At 33.9% G+C, this 24,869-nt stretch overlaps 2 protein-coding genes across 2 annotated transcripts; both read right to left on the reverse strand.

Annotated features, from left to right (window-relative positions):
• Window positions 1-1,883: 1,883 nt before the first annotated feature.
• Window positions 1,884-10,052, reverse strand: LOC108979067 (probable serine/threonine-protein kinase DDB_G0291350). Its single transcript, XM_018949650.2, has 6 exons — window positions 9,733-10,052; window positions 8,041-8,183; window positions 7,423-7,566; window positions 6,803-6,988; window positions 6,305-6,429; window positions 1,884-2,525 (listed from the first exon to the last, which is right to left on the reverse strand). Exons 1-6 carry the CDS (start codon window positions 9,950-9,952, stop codon window positions 2,300-2,302), a joined length of 1,044 nt encoding a protein of 347 aa, XP_018805195.1. The 5' UTR covers window positions 9,953-10,052; the 3' UTR covers window positions 1,884-2,299.
• Window positions 10,053-14,155: 4,103 nt separating this feature from the next.
• LOC108979066 (agmatine deiminase) lies at window positions 14,156-21,895 on the reverse strand. Its single transcript, XM_018949649.2, has 10 exons — window positions 21,677-21,895; window positions 20,014-20,127; window positions 19,828-19,917; window positions 19,626-19,710; window positions 19,013-19,068; window positions 18,812-18,890; window positions 17,182-17,316; window positions 16,332-16,564; window positions 14,968-15,126; window positions 14,156-14,567 (listed from the first exon to the last, which is right to left on the reverse strand). Exons 1-10 carry the CDS (start codon window positions 21,761-21,763, stop codon window positions 14,457-14,459), a joined length of 1,149 nt encoding a protein of 382 aa, XP_018805194.1. The 5' UTR covers window positions 21,764-21,895; the 3' UTR covers window positions 14,156-14,456.
• Between the last annotated feature and the right edge of the window lie 2,974 nt (window positions 21,896-24,869).

Genomic DNA, 24,869 nt, shown 5'->3' on the forward strand with positions numbered 1-24,869 from the left:
GGTTTTGTTGAGATCTCTCATCTGGTTGGTTTGAATAGTGAGATGAGATGAAATGGGTTGAAAGTATTTCTATATCCGAATATGGCCGTATTCTTAGTTGTTATCATCAATTTAATTCATTTATGCACCATCTTGTTGAATAGACGGTCTTCAACATCATTATTAAATGTATTCTTCTATCGGAATTCTTATTATGAGTTTTGCTACACATAAGTTGGTGTGTTAATACATTATTTGTAGTGAGACCCATTATAGTCAAACAAAAATCTTAGAAAAACCCTTTCAACCTAATCAATGAAATTGTGTTACCAATCGTTTGAACATGCGAGACATTTTTTAATTCGTGTACTAATTTTAGGTTAAAATAGATGTTCAAGGATATGAACATCGGTGCAAAATACAATTTTAAAAAAAAATGGATACAAAATATTTGTACAATTTTTCGGTGGCTCTACCATTTCTCTTTCTGAAAATATATTTGCTTCTCACATAATCAAAGAACATGTGACAATTTAAGAAAGAAATATTCACAAAAATTTTTTATAAACGTAAATCTACAAATTAATGTGACTTGATGTAGTACGTCAGATTATAAAATTATTTTTATTATAAAGTAGATCTAATATACACATGAAGTCATGTCAATTTGTGAGTTTATTTTTGTGAAAACTTTTTGTAATTATAGCAATTTATTTAAGAAATATCATTCGAATTAGTACAGTTCACTTTTATGACTCCCCTGGAGCATCCTCCCGGGCATTTTGTACAATGTTGTTGGTCTTCTTTATTTTTTATTTTTATTTTTTTTTGGATGATGAATCATGAAGTGTGAGACTTGTATATTTGGTTATTGGTTATTCTACTCCGGATACTGGTAACTTCACAACAAATTATCTTCCGAAAGTGCACTGAGGCTAAGATAGAACAGCAAGAAAACTTAATTGAGATTAATTGAGATTAATTGAGGTCTAGTTTGTTTTCGCAGGAAATAGGTTGAGATTAATTGAGATTAAAATTAAAAATTAAATAAAATAATATTTAAATATTTTTTTAATATTATTTTTGTTTTGAGATTTAAGAAAATTGAATTGTTTATTTTATTTTGTATGAGAATTTAGAAAAGTTGTAATGATTAGATGAAATAAACAACTTTCTCAAATTCTCACACAAAATAAAATAAACAATTTAACTTTTTCAAATCTCAAAATAAAAATAATATTAAAAAAATATATTCTAATAATATTTTATTCAACTTTTAACTTTAATTTCAATTCATCTCATCTCATCTCTGAAAACAAATGAGGCCTAATAGCTTACGTTGAAATGTATGAAATAGGTTGAGACGAGTTTAACTTTTTTATAAAAAGTTGAAAAGATAATAAATCTCATTAATAATTAGTTTGAGATGAATAGAGTTTGATTCAACAACCAAACACAAACTTACAAGGCCTAGGTCTATTTGTGTGATTCAAAACATGATCCCAAGAGTTTGGCTGTATTTTTTTTTTTTTTTTTTGAACCTCTCCAAGGCAGGGCCCTTCCGACCCACACCTACAGAGTAAATTCCGGTCCCGTGCACCACACCCTCGAAAGTTTCCCTACACAGAACTGGTTAAATCACTAACTTTTCACTAGAGGGTGTGGCTCCAAAAGATTGTTTGTACCCATGAAGTGTTAAACCTTGAGTTTGGCTGTTTATTCTTTCAAGTTCTCTGAATCAAATGGACACCACAACTCTCACCTGGCCACAACTCCTTCCATCTTAATGATAAATTGCACCAATTCTACAAACTCCACATCTCGATCTTTTAAACCAAATGCATAGATAGTCCAGTGCAAGGATAACAAAAATTAGTTTGTTATACATCATCACGATGAAATCATTCATTGAACTTTGGATAAATGCCGACTTTATAAGCCCTTTAGGACAAGAATGTCAACTCCTAAAAACATTAATAGTTGGAGACTTCGGGTAGACCACAGATAATTGTGCGTTTACAATGCAACAAGATCTAATCAAAATGAGAAGCTTGGCACTTTCCGTACATTGCAAGAGATAAAAACTAGATAGCTGTTACAAAACAATACAATAAAACTAAACCAATGCACAACTGCCCAAACTACTACTCCACAATCGTACTCTGTAACACTATAGCTTAAGTTGTTTTGATAACTTCATTGCCATATATGATATATCCCTTGGTTGAAAAATGGATGATCAATGGACCTTAACAAGTCAATCTGCTGACATGCATATAACCCATTTATCACACTCCAATGTGTTCATTCTGATATTGTCTTAATTAGAGAACTTTGAAATCAACTTATCCACATGGATTATGATATCATCTATGCGAGGGCGAACTGCAGCCTGGGTTTGAAGCATCCATGTCACAAATTGGTGAAGAGCTTCTGGATATGGGGGCTTAGGACCAGCTGGCCACTTTACCTGGGCATTTACAATGGCCAACTGTAGGCTTCCTCCCGATTCTCCAAGTGCGTACTCAAATGGAGATACCCCATACCTGTAATAAGTAGCTATCAGTGACGCATATATTAAAATTTATTGCTAAAGATGCAGCTTTGCTTCAATGGGAGAATCCATTTTCTCAAGATGATGAGTCATAATTATCTTCAGAAAAAGCCGTGCTTGGAATCCATGAAACTAAAAAGAATGTTCTACGCAGAAGTCTATAGCATTTGTATGCAGATACAAAGACATTCTACTAAAATTATGATATCTCAGATTAGGTTGAGTTTGAATGTATTGCTGGAGAAGGTGTTGAGTATAACACTGGACGTATACTAAGTTGCTTTTGTCTATATAAAAGAGATTAAAGGAGCCCCAATAGTGACTAGTCCTTTTGATATATTGGTCAGATGCAATTAGTGTCTCCTGATAGTGAGAAATGGGTACTAAAACTAACGTAACAATGCCATGGTAGTGTTGGGACATCTCAGCTCAACATACACCTTGATGAGGATATTAAAAATTTGAATGGTAAGATCATGATACCCCAAATAGTGTGGATGGTGAAAATGATGCATGAACATGAGCTGCATCCTATATTTAGTGTATATCAGTGATGGAATCAGACACGAGAAAATTATGATCTGGTTGCGCTTTATTGTAACAGACGCACAAAAGCAAATAAAAGATAGAAATTCTCTTTTTGGGCAAATGAGAAACCACAAACTGTTCAAATAAAAAACTGAGGATACTTTATTAATCAACACTCTTAAATAAGCAAAGGAAAATACAGTCCTATTCTAATCTTAACAGTAAACCAAAGAGAATTAAACTAGCAATCCAGATCCAAATAACATTCCAATCCTAATCTTAACAGCAATCCAATTTTGACCTACTCCCTGAGCCAGAGATTACGCTTTATACAGGTAGTGGGGTCATGTATACTCACGGGATTGCTTTTTTTTTTTTTAGTAATTTGAAAAAATTCAAATTGCGTCCAAACCAATCAAGATCTAAGTAGTTGTTCAGTAAACTATTATACTTCACATGCAGTCTAATCCAAAATAGACTGCTCCGAAAAAAATATCCAAATAAAACTCTAAAAAACAAACAAACAAACAAACCTAATCCTAATGAAACTTTTTATTGCAATACTGTTTCACCAGCAATCTGTTACCACATCGGACTGGTTTTCCATCACTTGCCCCTTTTAAGAAGTACCTCGCCTTCAAGGTTCAATAAGTGAAAAGCAGCCTAGGATCCAACAGTTTTTCTCCAACAACTATACCCTCCTCGATGAGGAATACTTGAGGTTGAAGCTTGTTAAACTCGTGCTCCAGCAACCGCATTCATTGCAGTTGAAACATAACCCTTTCTTGTGTCTCTTTTGCAGCAAAATTAGGTACTTTATGGTCGATTTGATGGCTAACAATGGGGACAAATATGTGTAATGGTTTTCATAGGCAAGGAAAAGGGCATGCTTTCGGGGTTGCAAAGAAGAAAGAAGAGTGAATTTGGTCAGCAGCTATGTGAGCAGTGACACGAATGTCCACAGTGCACCAAAGGAGAGAGAGAGAGAGGTGCTACGATATTCTTGCCTCAAAATGCAAATCACTCAACCTTTCATTAATCAAAATCTCTAAAATTCATTGAGAACATTCACCATAAATACATCCGCCCTCATTTCTAGTACTAACATTAGGATTCCAAGTCAAAAATAAAAACTTAATAAACTCAACTAAAGAATAACTTATAATCAAAAGAAATACACCAAGACAATCAAAATTAAAGGCTCTAAACTATATTACCTAAATATCCATGATTCACGTAGAGTTGAGGAAAATTAATTATCTGCCCTCATACAAAACCTTTTTTTTATGGCAAGGATTCCCGGAGACCTTGAGCCCTCATACAAAACTTAACATTAATTGTAAGTCAAAACACAAATTAAATGCTGATATCCTTGAATAATATGAATAGATCATCAAAACCATACGCCTGTTGCTTCAGTTGGACATCATATGTTTGAAAAATTCTTAGCAGTCATACCGTGGATTCCTCTTATTAGGAAAGGATTAATTATACTAGATTTGAGGTAGGTGATGGCTTTAAGACTTGACTCTGGCATGGCCTATGGTGTGGTGACAGCACCATGATGGCAGTGCTCACCTTGCTCTTCCTATAAGGCGGCACCATGATGCATTGAACCAATACCTAACTGAGGCTGCAAAGTTTCCAACATCCTTTCACACAACTGTTGCAAAATCTTCTTGGTCCATTGTTTTAATCTTCAGAAAAAGTTTTGAACTTGAAATCTAATTTCACATCCATCATGGACAAGGATGGAAATGTTTTGCAACAATCTTTTCTTAGAATCTCTTCACTCAAGTACCAAACTGATATGGGACAGGATAATGGAAATATGTCCATTCTGCCTGCGGTGGGCTTTAGAATAGGGAAAGTAATGATCTTGCGGATTTTTATGGTGAGGGGAAGCATTTTCAGAATTTATATTTGTCAAATCACCACTTGTCCCAAAAGATTAAGCTAATAGAAAGAGGTAGATTTTATATTTAATTTAAATCTTAACACTCCCCCTCGTGTGGACCACACTCCCTTTCAATGAGTGGGCCCAACACGTGGAATATTTAATTAAATGAGGTGGAGTGCAGAGTTATGGTTCGAGCTCAGGACTTTTTTTTTTATTGGCACCGGGTGTCCAAGAACAACATTCCGACTAATCCCGGGAGTGCACAGGCTCTTGGCAAGTAGTTTCTCGCAAGTGCACATCGGGTAATTTAAGAGGAAAATCCTCCAGTCCGATGACCCCTAGAGATTGTTTGCACCCAAGGGAATTTGAACCTTAGACCTGAGGGAAGCATACCCTCAAGCCCAAAGCCTTTACCACTTGAACCAACCCCTAGGGATTGGGTTCAAACTTAGGATCTCTGCACTAATATCATATGAAATCACCACATATCCCAAAAGCTTAAGCTAATGGGAAGAGGTAGATTTTATTATTTAATTTATATCTTAACAATATTGAATTGGAGTTCCAAAAATTGAATTTTAGTGGCTAAAACAGTGACATCAGCTGATGTGAAAAGTAAAGCCTGGTCATTACAACTTTTCCAAATTCCCATACAAAATATAATAAACAATTCAATTTTTTCAAATCCGAAAACAAAAATAATACTAAAAAATTATATTCTAATAATATTTTATTCAACTTTCATATCATCTCATCTCATGTGTGTAACCAAACGAGGCCTAACAACGCTAGAATAAAATTAAGACGAGAGAGAGAGAGAGAGAGAGAGAGAGAACAAGAGAACATAGGCACTCTTGTTCCAAAACTCAAATCACTCAATAAGGTCGTAAAATAAGCTGATTTAAATCTAGTATACTTATGACTAGACCTTTGAACTACACGACCCTTGCTTCAATTAGACTTTGCATGTTAGCACTACATATAAATAGTCCAAGTTGTCAGAACTAAAGATCACTCTAAAAACAGCAACTTCACTCTTATCCCATGGATGCATCAATATCCAGTCAAACTATTAAAAAACTAATCAGTTATGCTAGGCCTCACCAGTGTAGGTGTATTATCACTAAAGATAAACATAAAAAAGGCTGACCCTTGAGCTCCCTAAATTGCTCGAATAAATATTTATGTACATTAGAATGCATGCACAGACCTACATTACATACAATCAAAAATTTTCCCAAACTGTTTAAAAAATTACCACTAATGACACGAGGTACAGTAAAAAAAGTTCTTAAAAATCACGAATATAGTGGTGACAGTAAAAGAGCAGGAATTATCCTCACATTATTGCATATAAAGTGCATCCTAACGACCAAATATCAGTTCTCTCATCAATGTCTGCATGGCTTGGGCAATCCCACAACTCAGGAGCTCGAAAAGGAGCTGAACAATGCTCAGATGCCCATTCCTACACAAGAAGAAAACAAAAAATCACCAACGCTATAGTATACGATCCAATGGGTTGATTGAGATGAAAATTGCAAGCATCTATAGATATTAATCATAACAGTAAAGGGAGAGACAAGAGGCTGACCTTGTCATACCAAGGGTAAGAAAATATGGAAATTAATTTTCAAGACATTTCGAATTAAAAGTGAAGAACTTAAACTACAGAGTAAAATGGTTCTCTTAGATATCATTAAACTACAAAGCACGCACAAAATACGCAAATATGTATATACAAAGCATATTTAGACATTTACCAGGGATCCAGGAAAATCAATGTTCTAACATCACAATTATTGCAAAAAGAAAGAAGAAGGTGAAAAAACAAAAGGCACCTGCAACTGAAGTGCCTCTGAACGAGAGCGAATCTGCTTTCTGGCAGGTCGAGCACTGCCAAAGTCCATTAATATAGCAAGAGGTGGTTTTCCTTTTATATGAGTTATAAGAACATTACCAGGTTTGACATCATTATGTGCATATGGAGGATCAAGATTGTGCATATGCTCGAGTCCTGCACAAAGCTGTCAAATTGAATTTCGTTAATTAAAATGATTATTATGCATGTAAGAAACTTCAGATCAATTTATAACATCATCATATCTAAAAATACTACGGATAAAAACCAAAAAGAGAGAGAAAAAAAAAACTCGTAAGTGCCTCTCCTATAGAATCTAGAGCACAAGAAACAGCAGACATCCATATTTCTAACAACATTTCTCCCTTGAGCCTCAAGCAATCAACTGCAACTCTCGACAGAAGCTAACCAATTACTTTCAATGATTGGGGCTTGGAGTTAAGAAAGTGTGACAAAAAGACAGAAAACTATGATATCTATGAGAAAAATATCCACTTTAGGCAGTATCTAGTTATCATGGAAAAAAAATATTCCAAGAAAATTGACTTGCAGTAGGAACAGTATAAATGAAGTAGAAAAAGAAAAGGAGATTTTATTCACCTGTCGAAATATATAAAGAACATCTGAGGTAGAAAAAACCTCCTTTTTAGCTTTCATAACTTTGGCATTATCCAGTAATGTTCCATCCAAATGAACTGGAAATAACAAGTATGCTTCATGGTTCCTAGATCCTTCTTGTGTTGGCTGTCAGTGAAGTAATATAATGTTATATAAATATCTATTTTTAAAATTATTTTAAATCACATTGCATTCTAGAAGGGATTGTTTTCAAATAAATAACGTTCAAAAAAAGCTAATATCGCCCAAATAAATGATATTCCCACCACCTAGCAGCAGTTTGAAGCATAAAAAACTTCCCTAAGCACACTATGGATGATTTCCATGCCAATGTGGTTAAAATGCTGTTGGTGTTGCAACTCAGTCTTTACCATGCTTCCTCAAATTTACACAAAATGTTTCCACTTCTTGTGACTCGGGGGCCCAATGTCAAAGCCAGAACTATATAGTTCAATACCAAATATTTTCATACTGAAGCCTACCAACTAAAATAACAGTCATATATCATTCCTCTTAGTATATTGGTCAAAAAGTTTATTTTTTTAAATATGAGAAAACTAATTAATAAACTAGAAATAAATAGCTATTCTGAGTAACTACCTTAATAGAAATGATAGCATGATCAAGAAGTGGAAGCAAATTTGGATGACTGAATAGCGATGAGACGCGGATTTCCTCCCTAACCAACTCTAACTGTTCAGCATTCTGAATGAGAACTTTCTTCATGGCATAAGTGCCATCATCTGCACACACACGCCAAGAAATAACATTTTTTTCCATGAAATTACTTTCAAAACAGGAAGAAAAAACCAGACACACAAACATTTTAAGAAATTGAGTAGACTAAGAGTTTTAGTACAAGAGGTTTTCTATTTTTTTTTATAGGTAGGTTTAGTACAAGAGATTACAGAGTATAAATATAACTTAAATGCTCTTTTTATAATTTTAATACCCTGTATTGAGCGAGTATAGAAAGGTGGGGAATTGGATCCCACATTTTTTTGAAGGGAGAAGTTCTTGCTTTTTATAATGATCTCACTGGACTCCAATAGTATCAGCAACTAGTCTTTTTGGAGTACGGGTCAAATGTTACTTGGACTTTTTGTGAGTCGTTACAAATAATATCAGAGCCAAACCAAACCACAAGTGTGAGACTACAGTCGTGTCACCTATGATCGAACAGCCCGATAAGGATGTCGAGATTTAAGGTTGGAGATTGTGACGCCTCCATATTGAGTGAGCATAGGAAGGTGGTGAACGGGATCCCACATTCCTTGGAAATGAGAAATTCTTACTTTTTATAATGATCCCAAGGCGCTCCAATTGTATCATTGACTAATCTTTTCCGAATATGGGCATAGTGTGGCTTGGGATTTCCTTGCGTGGTTAAAATAATATATATATACATATATATAGACATACGCTGCCGCCAACAATTTTAATTCATGTAAAAAAGATAATTGCTTAGACTCCACTAGCTCAAACCAAGATAACAAATTCTTTCTCCGGTAAATTTATTTGAACAGTTTTGATCTACAAGTAATATCACCAGAAAATATGGAAATAGGTGAGGGCATCATAGTTATGTGTGTATAAGATAGATAGACAGATCGATAGACATACATAAAAACATTCCCAAACCCATTGAAATGTGTGTGTGTGTGTGTGTGTGAAAGCCTACAAAGTTTAAAAAGAAGAGGACATAGCCACATTTGTGAACCCAGAAAACCTTAAATCACAGATTCAAATTATAAAAAAAAAATAAAAAAATAAATAAAATAAAATAAAAAATAAAAATAAAAAGAGAAGCTAAAAATTCAAACACCAAACCTTATTCAAAGTATCATAAATTGAATTTAATGATTTTTTTTTTTTTTATAAGTAAGAGTAAATTTATTAATACGAATGAAACAGGAACAGCCCGTGTACACAAGGAAAAATGATATATACAGACCATAATACCTGAAACACAGATCCAAGGAAAAGAAATAACAGCAAGAACAAAACAAAGAATATTGGAGAACATAGTCCGCCACATTTTAAGATCTACTTCATAGAAAATTCTATAGTTCCGATATATCCTATATAACAGTTTCAGATCACCAAAAAGTCCCTTAAGGCCACCATAGCAAAATTGAGACTCAATCGAATTATTCAATTCAATGGCAAGATTCAATCACTTCTGAGCTCAGACAGACATTCAAAAACAGTTCATTTAGATTCATAACTCGATGATCCAGATGAGAATATCTAAAAAAAATCGATACATGGTGAGGAAGAGAGAGCTCAAACCAGAGAGATGAGATGGGTCCTTGACTCTCTTAGCCAAGCCACCACCGCCACCAGAGGCCGAACCCGAGTCTGTGGGCACCTCCTTGACCAGGAAAACGTAGGCGAACCCGCCCTCCCCGAGCTGCCTCACGATCCTGAACCGGTTCTCATTGATCCAAACGTCTCCTCCGCCGTTTACTGCATCGTATAGCGCATTCAACCCAGAAAATGTGCACCCCATCTTCCCCTTGTCAACCTTTCTTGCCTTCTTCTGAATATATGGGGTCTCTGTCTTTCTCTCGTTCTATTTCTTGGATCTCTCCGATCTTAAGCAAACACATGGTTGTGTTTTCGCGCTTCATGTCGTTATAGATCCACCTTCGTCGTAAAAAAATAAAAAATCGTTTTTAAGTCGAATCAAGTTGGTTCAAGTTCCACTTGCCTTAATAGTTAATCTTAATCCAAATAATTAGTTGATAATATATATTAAGAAAAACTTTATTTTATTTTCTCACCATACTCTCATCATCCCATGATGTGGCATTAGATAATAAGTTCACAAATAAAATATAATAAATAATTATCAATCATCTACTGTCACATCATAAAATGATAAAAAAATAATAAAAAAAATAAATAATGAGTAATATTATTCTTATATTAATATTCGTCCGTAAGGTAAGGAAGTTCCATCGATAGTGACACATCCATATAAAATGAGAATAAATGCAGATTAGGCCTTAATGCACCCATTGAATTTTGTTAGGTCCATTATTTATTTTTTCAACTGGAGTAAACTTTGACCTTTGCATAATATCATACTCTACATAATGGTGGAATTATGATCTTGTTTACAAAGAATCTGCACCACGATGGCACACTTTAATCTTGTAACTATAATTACCATTTCGTTTGGTTACCCAGTACACATGAGATGAGATGAGATTAAATATTTTATTAAGAGTTAAATAAAATATTTTTATAATATAATTTCTTAATATTAGTTTTATTTTAAAATTTAAAAAAGTTAAATTATTTATTATATTTTATGTAGGAATTTAAAAAAATTATAATAATTATATATATCATATAGTTTAATTTTATATAACCAAATGAACAAGTCTTTAGAATAAAATAGTTTCAAACTTTAAGGGATTGTAACATTTGAATGTAAGCTCAAACAAGTCGCATAGTCGTGCAATGTTGGGTAATGATATAATATATTTAATTAAAATAATATATAAATAACAAAGTAAGAAATAGAATTTCCAATATTATTTTAGTTTTAATATTTTTTATTAAAATAATTATAGTTTTAAAATAAATTCTATTATTACAAATATTTACATTTAATTCATATTTAATTTTGTGCCATTGACTTGAGATAATGTTTTTTTTTTTTGTTTTTTTTTTTTAAATATTTAGAAGGTAATGATATAATATATTTAATTAAAATAATCTATTATATTTTTAAAATTAATTTTTATTTTAAAATTTTTTGTTAAATATTTTGAAGATGTATAAAATGTTTAGCAACTTGATTAAATATATTATTTTGCATTTAACAATTATACTTTTAAATAAAAATGAATTTCATTCGATGTATTATATTTCATTTTATAAGTTTAACTGAATTTTATAAAATCATTATTTCTCATTTAATTATAATACAACTTGTAGTATGTTACACATTTATGGGGATGTGTTTTATTTAATAATAATAATAATAATAATAATATCAAGACTTTTTTACGTTGAAAATTAAATACTACTAGTCCTGCGCCCAAAAATTACAAATTATTAATTCTTTTTATACCTTGATTGTTAAGTTTTCTAAATGTGGCATTTGTAATACAGAGGACACTTCGAAGCGTCGCAGAAAATAATTCAAAGTGTGCTCATAGAGTCATATTCCTAGAATTAGTGATCTAATATATATATTTTTTGGATACAGGGGTTGGGGATTTTAATACCAGATTTTTTATTTAGAAAACTGAATCATATGTCATCAGGCTCTTCGCTAGTAATTTAATATTTAATTTGACTTAACGGGAGGTTTTAAAATTACGATTATTCCATTTTCAAGTTCGGTATGTTCTCAAGTTATATATGTTGAGCACATAATCCACATTATTTAAATGATAAGATATAATTTGTAAGACTCAAATTTTAAAATTTATCTTTTAAATCAAATTATTTGTCATTTAATTTCAAATCAAATTATACACGTGACATAATTTGATTTAAAAAATAAATTTTAAATTTTAAATCTTACAAATTAAATATTATCATTTAAATAATGTGAACAATGTACTCTACACACTGATTTGATAATAAAAAATTTTCAAAAAATGTATAGATTATAGATATAGATAAATTTAGATAGATATGACTTATAAGACTTTCCTTTGAACCGTAACACAATCTGTAAGATTGCGGGCAATTTAAGCCCTGTTTGGATACACGAATCATCTCATTTTATCATTACAGTTTTTCCAATTTTCATATAAAATATAATAAACAATTCAATTTTTTCAAATCTCAAAATAATAATAATATTAAAAATAATATTCTAATAACATTTTATTCAACTTTTAACTTTCAGTTTAGAATAAGCTTCAGAGTTAGAAAGAAAAACTACCTCACAAGGAGGGAGAGAAATTCTGATTAGGGCAATTGCCCTTTCTATTCCCACTTATGCAATGAGTTGCTTCATGCTTCATTTGAGATTATGCCATTATCTTGAAGGGATGATGGCTAGATTCTAATGGGATCAACGAAGTATTGAGAAAAAAGTCCATCAGTTGAGTTGGCAAAAGTTATATGTGTCTAAATTCAGAGGGAGGATGGGATTCAAGGAGTTGCATGCTTTTAATATGTCTATATTAGTTAAACAAGGATGGAGACTGTTAGGATGAAAATTCATTATCGCAGAAAACTTTCAAAGCAAAATACCATTCAAATGATTCTTTCTTGGAGTCAAAATTGGGAGTTAACCCTTCATATGTATGGAGGGGACTTTATGCACGCAAGAAATGGCTTAAAGAGGGATGCAGATTCAGAGTGGGGTCAAATGAGCATATTCGAATTTGGAAAGATTCTTGGTTTCCAAGTTTCAGTATTTTAAAACCTGAGATTCATGGAAATAGACTGGTGGATGTTGATGAGGCTGCTACAGTTGATACTCTTGTAGATTTCTCTACTAATTCTTGGAAAAGACAATCTATCCAAGCTCTCTTCAATCCAATTGTGTTTGATAATATCCTCAAGATCAGATTATCAGCACTGCCAACAAATGATAGGTGGATATGGGGTGTGGAATCTAGTGGAAGGTTTTCTATTAGGAGTGTTTATAGGCTGATTCAGTCGCAGAATACCAACATGTGTGGTGAAAGCTCAGCAATGATGCAAGATAAAAAGTTATGGAAGTGGTTGCGGCAGATGCAAGTACCTAGAAAAATTAAAACATTTGCTTGGAAGGCATGCAAAGATATACTTCCAACACTTATTAATCTGAGGAAGAAAAAAGTAATGGTGGCAGATGGGTATTGCTTTTGTATGGAACCTGATGAAGATGTTTCTCATGCACTTTTACACTGTCCCTCTATCAAAGCAATATGGAAAAGGTACCTTCCCTTTCTGCAAAACTGTTCTGTGCCTATGGATTTTTTGGGTACAGTCAAATATGTTATGCAATTTGGTACAAAATCTTATTTCACTTTGTTGTTTGTAATTAAGTTAGGATATTTGATTTAGACGTAATAAAATGAAAATGGAACAAATGGTGTTAGACCCCATGGATAGTGCAGACCATGCTTTATCTCTTCATAAGACCTTTTCTGAGGTCAGAAGGGTTACCTCTGCTGATGTGAGGAACTCATATAGATGACAGCCTCCTCCTCCTGGTTGTTTTAAGGTTAATATTGATGGTGCAATTTTTAGTGACAAGAGAATGGCTGGTATTGGTGTAATACTGAGGGATACTCATGGTGAGATAGTGATGGCAACTACTGAAGTTGAATCTAAAGTAGAAGGGCCTGCTACAATTGAACTGATTGCAGTTCTAAGGAACTTACAATTATGCTTGCCTTGGGAATACCTAATTTAAAGGTGGAGTCCGATTGTTTGCCTTTAGTTCGGCAACTCCAAGCTAATGCAGGTGGAGAAGACCACCAGATGGAAACTTGGTTGTAGAGGCTAGGCAATTACTATCTCAATCCCAACAAGCTCAAGTTGTACATGTCTCTAGATGGAGAAATGGGGTGACCCACACTTTGGCTAGACATACTTGGAATGTATCTGATATTAATGTATGGTGGGAGCATGTTCCTGTTTTTGTTCATCAAGTCTTATGATTTGATAAGACTTCACTTTAATGTGTTTCTAATGGAAGTTTGTTTATCATATAAAAAAAAAAATTTAATTTTCATCTCAATTCATCTCATCTCATCTCACTATCGACAACTTATTATTACTTCCATTCAACATTTTGGCACGTCAATTTGTACATTTCTGCTGAGTGGTACGATTCATAGCACCATCTAAAACAACATACAACCTACACGGAAAACCTCTGGAGGCAGTGTCTAAACCCATTTTCCTCTGCACCATCTACAATAACATACAACCTTAAACGATCCGGAAAATCAGAAGTCAAAGAGAAGTGATAAATAAAACCGTGCAAGTTAATTGTTCAGCTAATCTCAATATGGGTACTAATACATCTGTGCCCATGTTCATAAGGATCAGTCGTCTTTCGCTGTTCCGTGCGGGATAATGGCAGGTTGTTGTTGAGTAATACAATGTATGTTTCCACCCCCTAAAACAATCTCTCTTGCTCCTTCGATTCTTACAACCTGAGACAGCCAAACATCATTAAAAGGGTTTGTTCAGGACTACAAAAGAGTAATGCTATATACGGTCGTAGAGTGCGCAAGTGTCGTGCAGTTGTTTTGAAAAAGAGTGGAGTTTATTATTAAAAAATTAATTTTTTTTCATGTGGATCTCATATTTATTCATTTTTTTTAAAAATGATTGCACAACGCTTGCGCACTAACGACTGCAACTATCATTTCTCATTTAATAATGTCACTACTTGGATATTAGCCATGGAAGTGATGAAAAGTTTGATGTTAGATAAAACAGAATGATCTTTTTATGGGCAGAAAAAACAAAGTGATGTCGGGAGATGCATGTGGACCCCGCACAAATTTTGAAATGAAGACTGAACATGTAAATTGAAGAATGTTTTCTTACTTCATAATCTGGAAAGGCTTCAGATATGACACGAACAGCTTCTTCATCCCACTTTGGGTCGCCGAACTGTGGCAAGATTATTGCTCCATTGGCAATGTAAAAGTTTACGTATGAGGCGGCAAGTCTTGTACACGGAAGTCTTGGTTTAGCCTCACCATCCTGTTGCAAAAACAATGAAGAGTCGAAAAAAATTATGTTCTATGCATTCAAGTGACTTCTATTCAAGTGAAAAAAATAAATAAATATTGTTCTCAAAAAGGAAAAAAGAGAAGATTCGAAGAAAAGAGTACAGAGAGAGTACGAGGCATTCTGAAATAAGTTTAATTCTGTCAGGCATCTTGAGGACGCTTAATTAGAAGATCCACAATGGCATGGCCACAAGAAAGAAGGCATCAGTTCTCCAGACTCAAAGCAGCAATGGACTATGTTCCAGAAATTTACTTTTCTTGATTAAGGCATGTGTGTGTAGGAGTAATTCATAAGTTATTCATAGCTCAAATGGCCTAAATTTGGGATTGATATATAGCTATATTCAGGGCAGTGAGGCTTATTAGAAAATATTAATGGCATACGCTACCACAGTTTTGTGCTAGGGAAAATGTTCCTAGGTATGCTATCAGAAAATTCCTAAATCTGGCAAGCATACGGCAGAAGAGTGTGTATGACAATGCTGCACTGCTGAATGATGACAGCGGACTTTATTATAATTTGTGACAAAACACTTGGGTTATGCCCTTTTTCTAATGAATAAATCTTCTTGATTACCTAAAAGTACAAAACACTTCGGAAGATAATGTTGGGATACCATCTTTTATCATCTTGTGTCCCATTTTTACAGATAAACACACAATGTGACCCACGCAGCCATAGGTTATTGAAACCATGCCCTCACCCTAAACCCATTATTTAGGGAGAAGATGCTATACGTCCAAAGACAATCCAAAGGCAAAGGAAAGAATCACCTCATATTTAGAAGGTAAGTAATAAGCTCCGTTGATTTAGACAAAAGATCTATGAGAGCAAAGAAGATGATTCAAATAGTTAATTTTTTGGCCTTCTTAAGATCTAAAAGATTTTTTGCTCTTTAATAAATATAAATTTTTTCATATTAAATTTCAGACTTTGCCAAGCTTTTTGTTGTAGCTTCCCCAGCAAAGGAAAGGCACATTTGCTAATGTAGATACATTTATCTTCTATTTTGTAATGGTAATCTTATTTATTAAAAAAAAAAAAAAGAAGAAGAAGAAAGAAAGAAAGAAAGAAAGAAAAAGATGGATCTTTTATCTTAAAAAAGAAAAAAAGGCAATGCAAGCATTATTCATCGAAAAAAATCAAAGCCCAATTCTGGACCTATAAAACACTACCTGAATTACTCCAGCCGCCTCTTCTTCTGTCATATAAAGTGGCCCGGGAACATGGAGTTTAATTATTTGTAGTTTCCTACCATTGGCATCAGTAGCACCGGAAAGAACAGAAAAGGCTTCAACAGATCGTTCATACTGATGATCATTTTCATCATCAGTCCAGGCTAACAGAACCACACCAGGCTTCACAAAACAGCACATATTATCAATGTGACCATTGGTATCATCATCACCTGTAAAGCATCATCCAAAATATGTTTCAAGGAAAGATTGAGAAGGTGACCACGTGATGTCCATCTGTTTAAATATTGTCTGTAAATAAATAAATATTGTGAGAAGGTATGCTTGAATGAGGAAAATGGAGGGATTTGAACGTTAGGAAAGAAAATTTCCGCAAACCAGAGATTTTGTTGTTTTAATTAGTGGGAGGAGTGCGGAATTCCTGGAGGGTATGGAGAGCACAAATCATCTTTCCTCCACCTGCATACATGTTGTAATTGGAGCCCCTCTGTTTAAAAGTATCAAGGCACATCAAACCTCATCACTACCCCCAATCAAGCCCACCACCATCACACCATCACAAATTTCCACAAGAACAAATAGACAGAGGATGTACCCTACATCCTCCCTAGAGGTTACTAAAGTTTAAAGGAGCAATAAATCCTAAAATAATGGCAAGGTCAGACAATATGACAAAGGAAGAACATTCTATGCAATCTTGTGTATATGACAATAAGAGAGAAAGGCATGTAGATCTTCATACAGAGAACAACTATCAAGAGCAAAGAGTTTCTCAGTAAAAAAATATAAGCCATGGGATTAAGCAAAGCATCATTGTAGTATCACATACCATATAATCCACGAGGCAACCAAATAACCTTCCTGACTCCAAGATAAGCCTTAAGTTCATTCTCTATTTGCTCCTTACTTAAAAGCGGGTTCCTGTTTTTATTCAGAAGGCACTCCTCTGTGGTAAGGCAAGTCCCTGAAGGCAGAAAACAAATCCTGAATAAATGCAAAACGAGTCAATTCAATGGGCAGGACGCAAACTATATGGCGATGCGTTGACAGTTTCTGTAACAGAAGAATGGAGAAAGGCTTGGGTTCTGAATTTTTTCCATATGAAGTGCATGGTGATTCAATCCTTGATACATCAACTACTGATGTAACCTTTAGTAACACTTTCCGTGGGGAGAAGTTTGACAAAGAAAAATGGTAGGAAATATAATTTGTGAGCTCTTGAACAATATTAAGATAAGGAAAATCATCCCAGTAAAAGTAAAATTGTATATTTTGTGAGTTGGCTTTTGTTTATATATTCTCATTTCCAAACAATCTCTGGCTCAACTGTTTATAAAACTTCTGCTTTCTTCTAGCAAAACTTGAAGAGATATGGGAACCTTGATGCATTTAGTGGACTGAAGTGAAGCGCATCTTTCAACCACACGGCAAATGTCCCTCAGTTACAGAGGATATGAGCCTCCCTTATAATGCTTGCTCATTATAGAATAGTTTCAAATGGATAAGCATGCAATCATCTCAAAATATAAAGAGGGAGATCCGGGTAAAAGTACTTTTAAAGTTAAACTACTTTCATCAAAATAAATACCGAGTAAAAGATAGTAATGTATGCAATTAAACTACAGATTTCTTTGATAGAACAGGTGGTACTCCCGTAAGTTCCAACATGGAGTAAATATGCATAAATTGGTGAATGTCCTTAAGAATTAGTTTTATAGTATTTTCAAAATAAGTTACATGTAATGAGCCACTTGCCCAAAATGACTATGGTATGCAAACTTCTAAACCTTGGTAGATAGTCTTAAATTTGGAATGGAGCTGCATATGCTATAAGTAACTCTATTAATTGAGAGTCTGAATCATATTCACATCTAATAGATAGAACTCTAATTAAATATATGCAGCATAAGTGAACCAGATGCATGCCTTAGAATATCCCATAAGGCTATTCCAGTGTGCTTGTACATTACATTAGGAAGACATTGCCTTCAATTGTTTTCTAAGAGTTCAATATCCATTACTCCTCATTATGAAAATAAATAACATATATATCCACATATAATGCAATGCGCTCATATAGTATAGTTGTACTCTTTCATTGCATATCAGAACAACGAGGCAGCAATCGCTCAACTATTGTCTACATGGATATTTTTTTTTATTGGCACCAGATGTCCAGGAGCAGCGTCCCGACTAATCCCAGGGGTGCACAGGCCCTCGGCAATGAGTTTCCCACAAAGTACACATCAGGTAATTCAAGGAGAAAATCCCCCAATCTGATGGCCCCTAGAGATTGTTTGCACCCAAGGGGATTTGAACCTTAGACCTGGGGTTTACATGGATATTAAGGAATTATTTCTTTTAAAGCCTTTTGTTTTATATTTGCTCAAAAGCAGCAAGAGAAATACTCTCAAGCCTTTTTTTTTTTTTTTTTAACTGGAGAGTATATGAATTTTTACCTTCTCCATCAACATGGATGCTTCCACCTTCAAGAACAATTGAGTTTGGAAATCTAGGAAGCCTCTCATTCTCCAAAATCTAACAACAAAATATTAGCAATTATGCACAAGAATTGTCCTTGGAAAAAAACAAAGGTAGATATTATGAAAAAAAATGAAAAAATATAAAAGCAATGCTACAATCTATCGAACTACACTAACCTTTCTTGCAACAAGGAGGTCAAGACTCCAGTCTTGGTAGCAACCATCACTAGGACCTAGAAATTTTTAGAGCAGTCGCAGTTATAGAAAGCACCAACCAAGCAAGACATATCTAAAACGACAAAGACAAAGGGCAGTAATTTCCTTTATGCAATCAGTGATGCACCCTTGCACTATTTTCAAAGATTACTGCAGCACATCTAACGAACAAGCCTCATTATCTCACATTTGATTGTTGATTTAGTTCCTCAAACTACAGGTGTTGATCAGCCCTTTTTTTCAATTATGGCAGACGATATTGATCATCATTTTGCATTAAGAAAAGGCCAACATTTATGGTAAGAGAGTACCAGGAACGGAACAGGAAAGAACGTAGGTTCAACTCAATAGTTTTAGACTCTGTTGTCGTATACAGTATTTAATAAACCATCACCCATATAAAAAAATTAAAAAAAAAAAAAACTATTATTTTTTTTCTATGAACACAACAGAACATTAAAATGTCAAGATTATCATACCTGTAAAAGATGAGAATTCTTGCAATATCTTGAACTTATTTTTAATATCAATAGCATATTTACAGAAGAGATGAGATGACTATTCAAAAGTTTACCTCCCCAGCTGTTAAAATTCCAATCAATGCCAGCCACATTCTGCTGTGAGATAACAGAACTTGATTTGCTCTTGCTTACAACGAACTATTACAAAGAAAAAAAAAAACAAAAGCAAAAACATAACTGTCATTGTCAATTTAAATAGCAAACTGAAGATATTACTATTCCAAATGCTGAAATGAGTAGAAAAGGGGAGCTCACAGTCGGTCCAGTATCACGAAACCAAGAGTCATTCATGCTCATCTCAACCACTCTTATGTTTTCTGGTAGCTGATTTCGTGCATTGACCCACTGAGCATGTAAGAAACACAAATCTCAAACTTAGTTAAGAACAAAAGCAAAGGCAAGTTGTGAGACACATCTACATCTCCAATATGTACAACCAACCTGAGCAGCACTTGCACAGACAGTCACAGGCTCAAACATTGAGATTGCAGATGCTACCTTGGCATACACACGTTGGGCATACAAAGCATTATCTCTCCAGTTATCTGGGCGTTCCTGTAACACGAACAAAGCCTGATTGTCATAACAGACTAAGCATGATAGGTTGAATCAGAGATGATCTACAATTTTGTGCATAGAACCAGGACTTAAAAAGGCTTAGATTGATATGTAGTGAAGTGCTGAGAGCAGTGTGAGAAGGAAGATCAGGATTGAAAATATGCCAAGACCGCATATGGTGCAACTGAACAGCACATGTAGCAAAACTGTAACATCCAGAAATTATTGCTAACAAGATTTTTTTGGGTTAGAAGAGTAGTGAGAGTATAATAACTTTCTAATTTTGTTTGCAAAAAATAAAATTAGAAAGGGAGGACAGGGGTAAGCACTCTGAGATTTATATTTCACTTTGGCCTTTGAGAATTTATTCTTGGTAATGAATGATGGTGAAGTTACAAAGCACAGCTCTAAGACTCATTTGCTGAAGGTGTGGGTTTCTGCATAGTGCCATTGCAAGTAGACCTGTTCAAAAGGTGTTGGCATCTGGGAGGTAAAAAGGTGTTCGAGGCTGATGATCTTGGACCATATAGCGTATTCACCCTCCAAAACATAAGGAATGCAGGCTGAGGTCAAGGATTCAGTCCCATACTGATAAATGAGGTTTATTTACCTATCAAAAAATGTGACTAAGAATTGTATTTCTGTAGCGCAGTGGACAAGCAAAAGTGGTGTTCAATCTGTTCGTGAACATGGCTTTATAAGGTGGGGATGTCATTTCAGCTTGTAAATGGAGTTGGTACCTGGCTTTTTTTTCCCATTTGGGGAACAGATCCGTGTGTCATTTGGTCCAAAGGACCTTGCTTTGGTACAAGCTGGTACCTGGCTTTGATACATCGTTTGTGGAAGGTTTATTCTAATCCGCTTGGCAAACGGTTTCACTAGTAAATTTTAGCTTCTTTAAGGAAAGAAAAGAAAGCGCTTTTGGCTTCTTTTCTCCTTTAATCGTACAAAGCAAATCCCGGTCACTTGGTGTCTTAAAATGTATACAGAAATGCTTCTTGGATTGCAGGAAGAAGCATTTTTGGCATCCAGCAATACTTTTTCGCACCAAAACGAAGGCCTAACTAGTTTCCCAGAAGCATCAATGGCTCGGAAAATGGCATCCCATGCACATAGTCTATATATAAATGTATGTCAAGTTAATACACAATTCATACATATCCACAGAAAACATGCCCTATATCAAATCTCACAAAATCCATATACAATACTAGGCGATAATTAACAGATAAAATAAATAAAAATCAATACCCTCAAATCCATAACATACTGCACATCCAATTAAGCATAGAGGTTCTTGAGGTATCACTATGAGATACATCTGGTTTGCTATTAACATGGATATGTATAAGATAGGAAAAGCCCAGATACATCACGGATTCATACAAATAACCAAAAATCCAATAAAGTTAATTGGATTTCACATGCAACATGAACCAGACACAGAACCCATTTCTCAAACAGAGAAAAACAACACGACCCATAAATCTGAACAAGACACTATTATGTGATATGCAACCGGAAAATTGAAAGCAGATGTACTTACCGGCCAGCCCATCCAACACTGTGAATGGGTTTCCCACTCGGCAGGCATTTGATACCCATCGAGAGCAGGGGAACCTTTTAAATCCATCACCGTGAATTGGCTAAGCTGAAATAGTAGACAGAACGTGAAGGCAGGAACTCCGAGGATCCCCTATGGCAGATTGACTCGACATGGGTCTCGAAGGTGTCCCGACTCCCGAATCCCTTTTTTTTTTTTTTTTTTCTTAATATTAAGAAAATAGTTTTTAATAATGTTATAAATTTTTTATTCTTTTAAAAAAATTTTATGAAGATTAAAAAAAATATAAATATAAATATAAAATACATGTTACATATTTTCGAATTACTTTTTCAATAGTAAGAACAGTACTGTTGGCAGTCTCGATGGCTGCGTACATGTCATCCTGGTCGGGTAAGGCTACCGGGGCCGCCTGAGCGTTACCGCTCGATTTGCCCGTTTGTTGTGGCTAAGCCACGTGACACCATTAAGGCTTCGTTTGGATATCAAACTCATCTCAACTCATCTCAACTCATCATTACAACTTTTTCAAATTTCAATACAAAATATAATAAACAATTCAACTTTTTCAAATCTTAAAATAATAATAATATTAAAAAATAATATTCTAACAATATTTTATCATCTCAACTCAACTCAACTCAACTCACTTCAACATCCAAACATAACCTAAGAGTATTGGGCCATTGGCTGACCTGGTCATTGATAAGTATACATTTTAACTAGAATTTCAATAATCTTTGACTAGGTAAATTTATATTAGACTAATCATTTTAAAATTAATATAATATTTTAATATTATTTTATAAAAAAATAATTTATAAATAAATTTATATATTAATTAATAATTTAATTTTTATTTAAAATTATTATTTTTTAACTACCTAAGCCATAGTTTATCCCTCTATTACCTGAGCCAATTTATTCATAAATTGTTGAGAATTTTTTTATAATGATATTGGTTGGATGTAAGTTGGTTGCAAATTTGACCATAATGATGTTATTGTAAATAGATCATACAAAACATAAAGTTGATTACAAATTTCTTGCTTTTAATCACAAAATATGAATTCTTTATATGAATTCATACTCTTAACTGATGCATTAGAATATTAAATTATCATATAGTTATAATGCAAAAAGAAGTCGGAACAAGACAAAGAAAAGCAACAAGCTCTAATATATAATCACAGCCTTTTTGGCCAGAGGACAGAACATCTTTCTCCAAATATATATAAATATATATATATATAACCTACTGAGCACTGGCAATGACTTATTCATCTTTATCTCCATCTTTATATTTGCGTAATGTCTTTAAATTCATTTAAATTGACTTATGCATCTCTAAATTTTTACATAGCTATGAATGGTGAAGAACCACTATTCACTCTCCAAATATTATTTTTAATGTTTTCTCTCTCTCATACCCATTAAAATCAATTTCGTGAAATTTGTATTAAAATGATTTTAATATGAAAATTGTATTAAGTTGATGATACAAAATGTTTTTTAGTACATATTAATATTTACTGATAAAATTGATCATTTTTATATATGAAATTTGTATTTTCTAGCACATGGTGTTAATTGTAAAATATATAAAAAATAATAATAATTTTAAGAAAAAAATAAAAAATAATAATATTTTTTTATTATTTAGTTTAAAAATACATAATCCAATGTGAGAGTTTTTCTTAATATGCAAAATCAATCTTTTAAATATATGATTTTGAATATGCATATAAAGAAACCAATGCTAGTGCTCAAATGTGACTGGGCTGGCCTAGGCAACTATTAAAAAAAAAAATAACAAATTCCTCAAAATTTAAACAAATTTTCAGATTTATTTTTTCAATTTTAAATTTTATCAAATTCCTCAAAATCAATCACTTAGTAGACTTCAAATCACCAAATTTGCATAAGAACAGCAAGGAAATAAAAGGAAGATCCATGTGAACGAAAGAACCACCACCACTCGCGCACTCACCATCCAAATCCGATTGGTTTTCAACCATTAAAGCATCCAATTCCTTCTTCTTCTTCTTTTTTTTTTTTTGAATAAATAACTCATTTCCATTTAATCAACCCAAAGGGATACAAGGAGGGAAATCCTCCAGAGTTATAATATGATCATAATTGGATAGAGCATCTTTTGCTAACAAGTGAGCTATAGAGTTGTCATTTCTCCTTACATGAGAAACCTCCCTGATGGGAATTAAGGTGGACCTAGTCTTAAAAATATGTTGCAAGTTCCAGATGGGCCAAATACAAGTTCAAGGGTTTAAATGATGAAGATTCAGTTTTGATTCATTTGATAAGTTATGGAAATGTCAACAACATGACTTAAAGGCTTTGGGCACTTGAAGGCTTTCAATTTATTTAATTCATTTAAAGGTAAATTACAACCTTTATGGCGTTCCTCCTTTGTAATCTGGGTTCCTGAGACGGGTTCTTCAACGAGTCTAGATTTTAATATAATCTAGGTTCTTGAAACAAGTTTTCATCGTGTCTAAATTCTCCATCCGTTGACTTGATTTTAGCTTTCTTGGGGAGTTTTCAAATTGATTGTGGGTTCAAGGGATTTCATTCACACGGGTTCATATCATTACCACTTAGCAAAATTTTCTAAGAGTTGTTTTGCTTCACAAACAAACATACTTTCACTGATACAGCCTTCTTTGTCCCTTCTAAGATTGTTGATGACTTGAAGGGAATCTCCTTCAATAATTACTTGTGTTAGACCAAGCTCCAGGCCAAATTATACTGTTTTAAGAGCTCCGAAAGCCTCAACTAGCAATGGATCATGGAAGATATGCTTCTTAGTCTTCAAGGTTGCAATGATATTGCCTGAACTGTTCCTCACAGCCACTTCCACTCCAACGATTCCTCTAGCCTTATCAACTGCACTATCCCAGTTCATCTTCAGCCAATTTGATGGTGGAGCCTGCCAAACCTCAACTAAAGTGCTAACCTTACTGGCTCTACGCCCCTCCTCATTCAACACTTCCAGGATGAATCTTGCCTCTTGCACAATTACTTTCGGGTGAGCAAAAACACCTTTAAAGACTAAGGTATTTCTTCTCCACCAAATCTTACTTGCCACCACAGCAAACTCCTGAATAATCTTGCTTTCCATGGTCTGAAATAAGGCTTCGAGGAGTTGTAGCATAGA

Source organism: Juglans regia, chromosome 6 (assembly GCF_001411555.2).
Source record: "Juglans regia cultivar Chandler chromosome 6, Walnut 2.0, whole genome shotgun sequence".
NCBI classification, from domain to species: domain Eukaryota; kingdom Viridiplantae; phylum Streptophyta; class Magnoliopsida; order Fagales; family Juglandaceae; genus Juglans; species Juglans regia.